General features: G+C 45.8%; 1 protein-coding gene across 1 annotated transcript in view; it reads right to left on the reverse strand.

Annotated features, from left to right (window-relative positions):
• The window catches only part of LOC115163450 (reticulon-4 receptor-like 1), a 202,100-nt gene extending 191,428 nt beyond the window's left edge, over positions 1-10,672 (reverse strand). Inside the window, exon 1 of the mRNA XM_029715322.1 lies at positions 9,765-10,672. Within this exon, the coding sequence (XP_029571182.1) occupies positions 9,765-9,777 (13 nt within the window). The 5' untranslated portion in view covers positions 9,778-10,672. The remainder of the gene's footprint in view (positions 1-9,764) is intronic.
• Positions 10,673-10,967: the final 295 nt, after the last annotated feature.

A 10,967-nucleotide genomic window follows, 5' to 3' on the forward strand; every position in this document is an offset into this window, starting at 1 on the left:
CCAGCCACATCCCAGCCACATCCCACTATGCCACATCCCAGCCACATCCCACTCAGCTCAATCCCAGCCAAATCCCACTCAGCCCCATCCCACTCAGCCCCATTCCAGCCACGTCCCACTCTGCCACATCCCAGCCACATCCCGCTCAGCCCCATCCCAGCCACATCCCGCTCAGCCCCATCCCAGCCACATCCCAGCCACATACCAGCCACGTCCCACTATGCCACATCCCAGCCACATCCCAGCCACGTCCCACTATGCCACATCCCAGCCACATCCCACTTAGCCCCATCCTGCTCAGCCCCATCCCAGCCACGTCCCACTCTGCCACATCTCAGCCACATCCCGCTCAGCCCCATCCCAGCCACATCCCAGCCACATCCCGCTCAGCCCCATCCCAGCCACATCCCAGCCACATCCCGCTCAGCCCCATCCCAGCCACATCCAAATCTGCCCCATCCCAGCCACATCCCACTCAGCCCCATCCCAGCTACATCCCACTCTGCCCCATCCCAGCCACATCCCACTCTGCCCCATCCCAGCCACATCCCACTCTGCCCCATCCCACTCAGCTCAATCCCAGCCACATCCCGTTCAGCCACATCTCAGGTAGGCCATCTCAGCCATATCCCAGATAGCCCATCCCAGCCTAGCCCATCTCAGCCACATCCCAGCCACAGCCCGCTCAGCCACATCCCAGGTAGGCCATCTCAGCCACATCCCAGGTAGGCCATCTCAGCCAAATCCCAGGTAGGCTATCTCAGTCACATCCCAGGTAGGCCATCTCAGCCACATCCCAGGTAGGCTATCTCAGCCACATCCCAGGTAGGCCATCTCAGCCACATCCCAGGTAGGCTATCTCAGCCACATCCCAGGTAGGCCATCTCAGCCAAATCCCAGGTAGGCCATCTCAGCCAAATCCCAGGTAGGCTATCTCAGCCACATCCCAGGTAGGCCATCTCAGCCAAATCCCAGGTAGGCTATCTCAGCCACATCCCAGGTAGGCCATCTCAGCCAAATCCCAGGTAGGCCATCTCAGCCAAATCCCAGGTAGGCTATCTCAGCCACATCCCAGGTAGGCTATCTCAGCCACATCCCAGGTAGGCCATCTCAGCCACATCCCAGGTAGCCCATCCCAGCCTATCCCATCTCAGCCTATCCCAGCCACATCCCGCTCAGCCAAATCCCAGGTAGGCCATCTCAGCCAAATCCCAGGTAGGCCATCTCAGCCAAATCCCAGGTAGGCCATCTCAGCCAAATCCCAGGTAGGCCATCTTAGCCAAATCCCAGGTAGGCCATCTCAGCCAAATCCCAGGTAGGCCATCTCAGCCACATCCCAGGTAGGCCATTTTAGCCAAATCCCAGGTAGGCCATTTTAGCCAAATCCCAGGTAGGCCATCTTAGCCAAATCCCAGGTAGGCCATCTCAGCCAAATCCCAGGTAGGCCATCTCAGCCAAATCCCAGGTAGGCCATCTCAGCCACATCCCACTCAGCTCAATCCCAGCCACATCCCATTCAGCCACATCTCAGGTAGGCCGTCTCAGCCATATCCCAGCCTAGCCCATCTCAGCCACATCCCAGCCTATCCCAGCCACAGCCCGCTCAGCCACATCCCAGGTAGACCATCTCAGCCACATCCCAGGTAGGCCATCTCAGCCAAATCCCAGGTAGGCCATCTCAGCCAAATCCCAGGTAGGCCATCTCAGCCAAATCCCAGGTAGGCCATCTCAGCCACATCCCAGGTAGGCCATCTCAGCCTAGCCCATCTCAGCCACATCCCAGCCTATCCCATCTCAGCCTATCCCAGCCACATCCCGCTCAGCCACATCCCAGGTAGGCCATCTCAGCCACATCCCAGGTAGGCTATCTCAGCCACATCCCAGCCTATCCCAGCCATGGTTCCTGTGTTCTTCACCAAGTACAGGCCTAATTCACACCCTTATCTTCAGCCGCACAAAACAGCACCTGGCACCTCCATTGTGTGTGTGTGCTGCCCAGTGTTGGTGATGCCAAGGTCTTAATCAACCACTCTCAAACAGACGCCTATTGGACTAATGTTAGTGCCTGCCAGCACTGAAGAGGAAGGCTTGTTGGAAGAGGAAAACATGGGCAAATGTCAAGGACCTAATTCTCATTCAGAGTATTCACACATGCAGAGAGTCTCTGTGGCAGAAATAGATTTACCTCCAATGTTGGATTACTTAAAAGCACATTGAGATGTGCTCGAAGCTAGCAACCCACATTCTGTATGATACCGGATGTGAAAATATGTGTAGAGGTCAATTAAGATAGGTAATTCCATGTCGTTCTGTCTCCATAGTCTGATCTTTGTTAAGGTCAACAAAGACATTGTGCTAAATTACTGAATCTAAAACCTGCTTTAAAACAATTGGGGGGATTTAAATACAGAACAGATTTGGGATTACAGAGAACAGACTTTGGCCCATATTCTGTAATGACTACTATTCCATCAGCCACAATGCACTGTCCTTAACATACGACTGATTCCTCTCCCTAGTTAATGCTCTGATGTACAACTACAAACAATCCGCTTGTCCTCCTCAAGCCATTATGCAAGACAGTCTGGAGCCTGTATCTCATCATTCCTCATTCCAAACATTAACCACTTGAAGAAAACACTTCCTGCTGCAGTCCAAGAACATTCATTCTATTCTGTACCTGAGATCAAACCACACTCTCTTTAAACAAACCCGACAACTCATTACGTTTTAGTCATAGAACCGCACAAGAGCCCAAACAGGATTCAGATTGATATCTCACAACTAATAATCTCTAGTAATTTTGGTGCCCATTCTCCTAGTTGGAAGCTTGAGTGGGAGTGTGTGTGGAGAGAGAGAGAGAGAGAGTGCTGTATAACAGCAGTATGATAAGCCACTCCGTGAATACATTACAGCAGCACTGTTAGTCTGCACAGGCTGGGGCCTTTCGTTAAGCTGAACACCCACCGGCCCCTCACAGCCACAGCCGGGGCCCCCACAGAGGTAAGAACACATATAACACTTCTCCTAACATATTCACACCTCACTTTACAGCCACTCAGACGGGCCAGTCACAGCATCCTGCCTTATTAAGGGAAGGGAAGTACGGGGGAGAAGAGAGCTATTTGAGTTAGAGAGTAGGAGGTGGGCATAGTCAGAGAGAAGGCTAGGAGAGGAGAGGAGGAAAGGAGAGGACGAGAGGAGAGAGTAGTTTCTGCATTTAGAAGATCGGTTTGTGTTTTTCATGGTTTGAATTCCCTGCTGACTGTTTTTAATTTAGCCAGAATCCCAGTATATAAACTATCATTTTGGAGCCTTTGTGAAATTGCATTACGGTAGACTACCACTGGAGACTGAATTAGCCCATTGTTTTCAAGTCAACCATCTTGGGATAAATGAGGTTTGAATGTGACATGGACGGAGTGGGAGATTAACTAGGGGCATAATAAACAAGATGAATCGATGCGAGGAGTCACAATCGGTACTCAGTGAATGTCACATACTGAACGAGACGTGTGTGTCAGTGTATTTGTGTGCATATCTGCATGTGTGTGGTTGGTAATATGTTTGTATTATGTAAGCATTCTGCATGTCTCTATCTTGTCACTATAGGCTTCCAACCCTACAAGGTGAATCCAACCCCCCACCTCCGCACCTTTCCCTGGTGATGAGCCTTTTCATCTTGTTGTGGAAGTGCTAACTCTCAATGCCAAAAGGGCAGACAGACGCCCCGGGCCGGAGGGGAGCTGCTGTTCCTGAATCCCTGTCCTCAGCACACAAAGGTGATGTCGCCTGGGGAATAGGGCTCAGTACGGGAAGAGCTGTCAGAGTAACAGCAGAACACCTGGGATTACTGTCAACTGCCTACAGGGCAGTCTCCTCCCTTCTCTCCCGTCTATCTACCTCCCCTCCTCTCCCCTGTCTCAGAACATCTATGGCATGCCCATTTACATTGACCTTTAAACTCCAATTAGCCACTTAATCAGAAATGAATTATGAATATTCCAAAAACCAACAGGGCTTAGGTTGCTTGTCTCTTTCACCTCATTATCATCCGCTAATGCCTGGCCCTGCATCACATTTCCATTACAAAGGCAGGGAAATTATGTTTACTGAAGACTCAGGTGAATCTAAAGGGCAAACTGAGATAGGGGAGAATTTTGTAGATTTGTTTTCCGCTTCTGCTCCCAGTTAAAATAATACTGTGGATTAAATAATTCCAGAAAACTCTTCAGACTGCATTACCAGGAGAGTGTTTGACTTTATACTGTAGGAATAGAACATCCCCTTTTGGAAGCCACGCAGAGCCCTCTGCCCTAATCTGGTGTGAAATGGTTGACAGGGAAGCGCGAAAATGGCTTCCGGAGTATCAACAGTTCATTAAATAAGTGGCATGCATACCAGTCAGAGCTGCTATCGTCACACACACACACACACACACACACACACACACACACACACCACACACACACACACACACACACACACACACACACACACACACACACACACACACACACACACACACACACACACACACACACACACACACACACACACACACACACAAACAAACTCATACTCTCTCTGCAATTATTTGTCATCCTCTGTTAAGTGTCATGTTGCTGAATAGTGCCAAAGGCTTCCATGGTAACAACATCATGTATCGGCCCTATGATTGGATGAATCTCCTTTTGCTAAATGAGGTGTTTGGCATGCACTGCCAGAGTCAGAGGTGTGTAGGAGAGCAGTCTACTGATTGAGCCTCAGCTCTCCAATGAGAGGTAATACTCTGTCAAATACCTGAGCTGCAGTCTCATTTGGACAGGGTCAGATAGGCTACAAATAGACAAATCCGTCTGCTCGAAAGGTATTGATCGCCCTACCCTGATTTTATTGGAGGGTATGCTGAAAAGAGGAGATTAGAGAATCGATATGTGTGTATGAGTGTGCATGGGCGAATGTGTGTGTCTGTGTGTGTTATTTAGATTTTGGGATTTTATCAACCTTTTAAAATCAACCTCATCAACAGAGACATGAAGAGAGTCTTAAAATAGACATTTTTAAACAAGCGTCAAATTATAATTGGCAACAACGTTCTCACCCTGGATTCACTTTCTATTTTTCAGGCAGCTTAGAAAGATTTAAGGGATCAGTCTTTATGTTTTTGCTCTACTCTATATTCTCCTCTGTAGTCCTCTTTACCCAGCCCTACTGATACCTAGCCCACAATCACAGGGATACTTTGCATCACAATAAATTGTAATGCAATCATGACAACATGTTAGGAGAATATTATGTTCTATTCAAATGGCCTCTTTAAATATAAGTCACAGAACAAGTTCCCTCATTTGGTCTGGCTGTCTGAATGATCTCCACACATAAAGTGTCAGATGGGTATTTAGAGTCAGACACTGTGCTGTGTAAATCCATGGTGATATCAAATCAGTGTTCTGAGGAGGCTTTGCCTCGGGGTACTGTCTATGTGATTTCAGCTCTGGCCAGACTGCTGTTTGTCCTTCAGTGACAATGACAGACATAAATTCCCCCTGACTGTGAGTCTAGACCTCTGCTGAAGGTATCTAGAATGGAGACTGGGGACGTCTAGGAGATGATATTACCTCTCTAGACAGGGACACATCTCTGGGTGACACATCTCTGGGTGAAAAACCATCTCTGGGTGAAAAACCATCTCTGACAGACAGATAGTCATGGAGGGCCTCTTGATGCCTGAGAGGTTGATACTTGGTTATTTGATCAGCTTGTCTCCCTAGTGTTTCTGAGAGCTGACTGAGTGGAAGCTGTAAGGCTGAGCTGAGTTCCCTAGCACCCACACACTGAACCCTGGGAGTAGGCAGGGCAGGGCTGGAGACTGAGAGCTGACTGACTGGGGCCACAGGTGTTTTTCTTAGTCCTTTACATTGTGTTCCACTGGGCTCATTATTGGTAAATCCTCTCTGTTGTCCCCTTCACCATGCACTGCATGTACTGGAAAACAACAGGGCCAACTCAATAGGCAATGTGCTACTACTCTGGCACGTAATTAGAGATGATTTACAGAGAGTGATTACTCTATGTTACAAAATTTGATTGCTCAAACAATTATCTCTGTATATGCTGTGGTGACGGAGCTGAATGATGAAGGAAGCGTTGGGCTTTTGTTTGTCTTAGATGCTGTATTTGAGAGGGAGAATGATCACAATTTTCCAATAATTAGCATACATTCAAAAACAGAGTACAGTTAGGCTAGATCTGCAATGTTTTGTACTCTCAAAGTACATTCGTTACAGTATCTGAGTCTCAGCTGTGCGTTATGTTGATGCAGACACATTTCCCAATGAGATATTTTGTAACAACCTTGTCAATCTGAATCGGAATGTCTTCTTTATGCAGAGGATGAACACAAATGAAAAGTACAAACTAACATGACTGGGGAAACCTGTGGGTATAGGGAATACAGAATGTCAATGGACAAGGGTGTGTGTGTGTGTGTGTGTGTGTGTGTGTGTGTGTGTGTGTGTGTGTGTGTGTGTGTGTGTGTGTGTGTGTGTGTGTGTGTGTGTGTGTGTGTGTGTGTGTGTGTGTGTGTGTGTGTGTGTGTGTGGATGTAGGTGAGTGGGTGAGATTGTGAATGCGTAGATACAGGAAAGTCTCAAAATGTCCAAGGAAAGCCTGTATCCAGCCCCCCTATAAGCCTGAGTGACATGCACCAGCAATTAAAGCACATCATAGCAGGGTATATACAGTCGACATCACACCTCCCTCTATCTATCGCAGCACTACTCTGACACATCTCCCCAGTGTCTGTTCCATGGATGACTGGGTATGGAGAGAGAGAGGGAGAGAGAGAGAGGGAGAGAGGGAGAGAGAGACAGAAAAAGAGAGACAGCGAGACAGAAAAATAGACAGAGACAGAAAAAGAGAGACAGAGAGACAGAGAGACAGAGAGAGAGACAGAAAAAGAGAGACAGACAGACAGACAGACAGACAGACAGACAGACAGACAGACAGACAGACAGACAGACAGACAGACAGACAGACAGACAGACAGACAGACAGAGAAAAAGAGAGACAGAGAGATAGAGACAGACAGTGCGAGATGGTATAACCTGCATAGTAATCAGAACCCACCAGCTGCGACACTGCAACCCAGGGAAGCAGGGAAGGGTAACAGACCACTAGCACTGAGCAAGAGGGCCACACACACAGGGATTAGTGATAGGGACAGAAACCAAAAACAGGGACAGCAGACTCAGACACACATGCTGTTCACACACAGATAGGACTGGCATGGCACCCCTACATTACTTTGCATACATAGATAATGTACTGCATATCTAGACAGAGAACATTTCCACATCATGTCAGCTTATTGACCAGACTTATTTTGGATTCCATACAACATCAACAAACTCAGAACAGGTTGGTAGGCTTACTACTCTAGTGCAGCTACATACAAATCATCCATTGGTTGAAAAAAAGTGTGTAATGCCAATAACCATGATGCCCTGTTCAGCTCCAGTCCATTACTTGGTAGTCAGTCTCATAAGGCCATCCTTCCTAATCTTGTCTCGTTAACTCAACTTTTGGAACAGAAGCCAGGGATTCTGAGGCTAATCACATGGTAATAATCACACAGCTAGTCACGACTTCTCGTCAACCTGAGGAGTGTTTCTGCTGTCATCGTGTCACTCCACACTCTCAGTTACTCACTTTGAATGGGAAATGTGTCACACACCAACTGTCAGGCCGGATGCATCAGCCAGGCTTCCCACAATGTGTTGTTCTAGGCACATATCTCAAACCCACCAAGGAACCGCTGAATGTTCCTGTAAAAGCTGGCTGATGCCTCATCCACAGTCTATTCTGACTGGGGGGATTTGGGCATACTGTGAAATCTATATTTTTTCCATTAACTTTCATGACACATCATCTCCCAAACCCAATATCTCAAATGAAGAACTATAGTAGTGTACATGACTTCAAAAGCAAGAAAGCATATTCAAGAGTAATTATTTAAATTGTCATTACATTTTATTGCAAATGTGCAGCTGACAAACAGTATGCAGAGTGGCCTGGTGTTCAGTCATACATTATACACTAAAACACTGTTCTAACTTACTCAGAGTTAAACTACATATGTAGGATCTTAATTTGATCACCCTGTAGCAAGAGAACCTTCCTGCAATGCAGGAAATGTAAAACTGGTGTTGTATTTGAGGTTCAAAAAGGCTTCTGAAGTTTGTAATTTTCCCTTTGAAATTTGACTTGATTTTCACTTACGAAAAATGTCCATGAATAATAATCCACATAATAATTCACATTTCCTGTTGCTGCAGGATTATTTTCCTGTAGAAAACTGACTGAAATGAAGATCCTACAGCTGTAACCTCCTGTTTTGTGTGGATGGGGTACTCCATCTCCACTCAACAGTGAGTTCCTAGCTAATCTGATTCTAAGAGTCTGTTCAGTTCATGATAATGGTCAAGGTACTTGAAGCCAGTTAGTTACTGGCTATGTGAGTTCATCATTGAGACGTCTCATCTCCAAACCTGGATCAATAATCAATCTGATGATGACTGTCAGGGAGAGGTACAGTAGTGCTGCATGCATTAAAGGAGTTGAGAACAATGCATAGGCAGTGACACATAGTTGAAAGCCAAACAGTGGCCTTTTATTGATGCTGGGTGAAATGAGGGGCACCATTTTGTCAGAAGTATAATGAAGATAGATTTTAGAAATGATCTTTCTTCAATTGCATAATCTTCATATTGAAACAATCAAAAGAGTCAAATGATCAAGAGAGCAAAACATCAGAAAGATTACATCAAAACTAACAGACCAATTACAATGGTATTACTATGGCATTAACATTGCTTTGTCCATTGCTACTCATTGCAACAAATTCAATAGGAATATGGAAATTGTGTGTGTGTGTGTGTGTGTGTGTGTGTGTTGAATGACAGGGGGATAGACAGAGTTCAGTTTGCGTGTGTGTGTGTGTGTGTGTGTGTGTGTGTGTGTGTGTGTGTGTGTGTGTGTGTGTGTGTGTGTGTGTGTGTGTGTGTGTGTGTGTGTGTGTGTTGAATGACAGGGAGATAGACAGAGTGGTTCAGGTCGTGATATTGTCAGCATAACTCAATGTTTGAATTTGATGTAGTCCTCAATCACTATATAAAGTCAGGAGTAACTGTCAATGTAAGAGGAACATATTGTTCTGCTTATTGACCACCAAAAAATACCCTCCATGAAGCCGTATTGCAGTGCCTGTCTTGTCCATATCACCTAGCCAGCCTTAGATCAATGGCCAAGAATGCAATAATCAGAACGCACATAATGCTTATCCAAGAGACAGAGACCGGGCACAACTCATAAACTGCAGTGCGGCATCAGCCGTTAATATCAAGTATAGTATTCGTGATAGGCCTATGTCTGAATATTTCATTCCTGCCAGGCTGGCGCACACAGGGCTTAATGTTATGCAAATCTGGAAACCATGTCATCGTCGCAATAAATTGTCACGTTCTCGCTCAATACCTGCAAGAATCATTAGCCTACCATGCTGGTGTATCATTATAACGTATTTCTCTTCACCGATAGCAGCAGACATGATAATACCTGGTAGTCAACTAAGCATTTGCGCACTATTCAGTGGAGGAAAATTCATGGTGAATTTACGGAACAAGCACAGGGTGTTGTTGGCACAATAATAATTCATTGCTGCCAGTCGGATTGATGATGATAAAAAGTTCAAGCACACTTACCCCCTTTGAACATGGTGGAAGATTTATGTCGTCCTCAGTCTTTTGAAAAGCATCTATTCTTGTATTCCAGACTAAACGTGCGCTCTCTAGTTTCGAAGTTATCAAAATAAAAGTTGAAAATGTTTATTTGTTTTATGATGGGTCTAATGTAGCTCCTCTTGTCACCGTGCCGTCCAGCCAAAACATTCAGTTGTGATGTATAAAATTGTCAACGAAGGTTAGTCTCCTCTCATCCCGTTGAGTAGGCTGGTCTATGGAACGGACCTTTTCAAGCAGGATTTGGAAAATACGCAAGGGTAACGTTACGCATTGCGAAGAAATGCATTGAAAATGTCCTTTCAAAAGCAAAATAACTCGGGTGTTCGGCTTGTGAGATGCCCCTTACAGATCGTTTCAATCCTTGATAACCATCGTTTTTACACTCACTTTAAATGAACGCAAAAGAGCTATCACCATGTTTTGGGCAAAACGACTGTGCTCACAGCTTGTCTCCAAATAGAGTTAATCATTTTAAAAGGGCAATCTAAATTCCTTCTCGAACGAAGTCGGATGGATCATATCATATTCGTTCAAATCTTTCATTAACAGAAGTTATTTAGATTCACATTTGGTCTCTGAAGTCGGATTAGGCGCTGTGTCCTCAAATCCTCATTAAAAACGTGGACTTTGATGAGTTTCGTTCCGTACAAATCCCTCCAATAATATATTCCCGCGCTTTCCCGTAGTGTTTGGGAACTGCAGTAATATTCCTGCCGTTCTCCGGTCTTATCTGTGAGGACCTTTCAATTTACGCCTCTTCCTCAGAGAATGTAGACTTTCGCCATTCTGCGCTCAATGTAGACTAAAGAAAGTAGAGCTGTGGGTCCACTCTGGCTCATCATTGCACCCTCTCGGTCCGTCTCTATGTAGGCTCGTTCCGTTATCTACGGTGTCTGCTGGTGTCAGCACTCCACTTGAAGGGGAAACATTACAATTATCTTATTATTACCTACATTCCAATTTCGTGTTTAGAGGGCAATGCTATTCACATAAATGAACAGTGCCAAATAAAACACACAATAACTTATGTAACTCAATTGAATAGCTTGTTTTCTTCACGTATGTTAGCCTAATCAGTTAGATCCTTCATTTGCTGCAGGCTCTGAGAGATGGTGGAATCTGGTTTAGAAATGTGGCCATGACCACTAGTGTGCCAATTCCTTG

The sequence above is a fragment of the Salmo trutta genome, chromosome 26 (assembly GCF_901001165.1).
Source record: "Salmo trutta chromosome 26, fSalTru1.1, whole genome shotgun sequence".
Taxonomy (NCBI): domain Eukaryota; kingdom Metazoa; phylum Chordata; class Actinopteri; order Salmoniformes; family Salmonidae; genus Salmo; species Salmo trutta.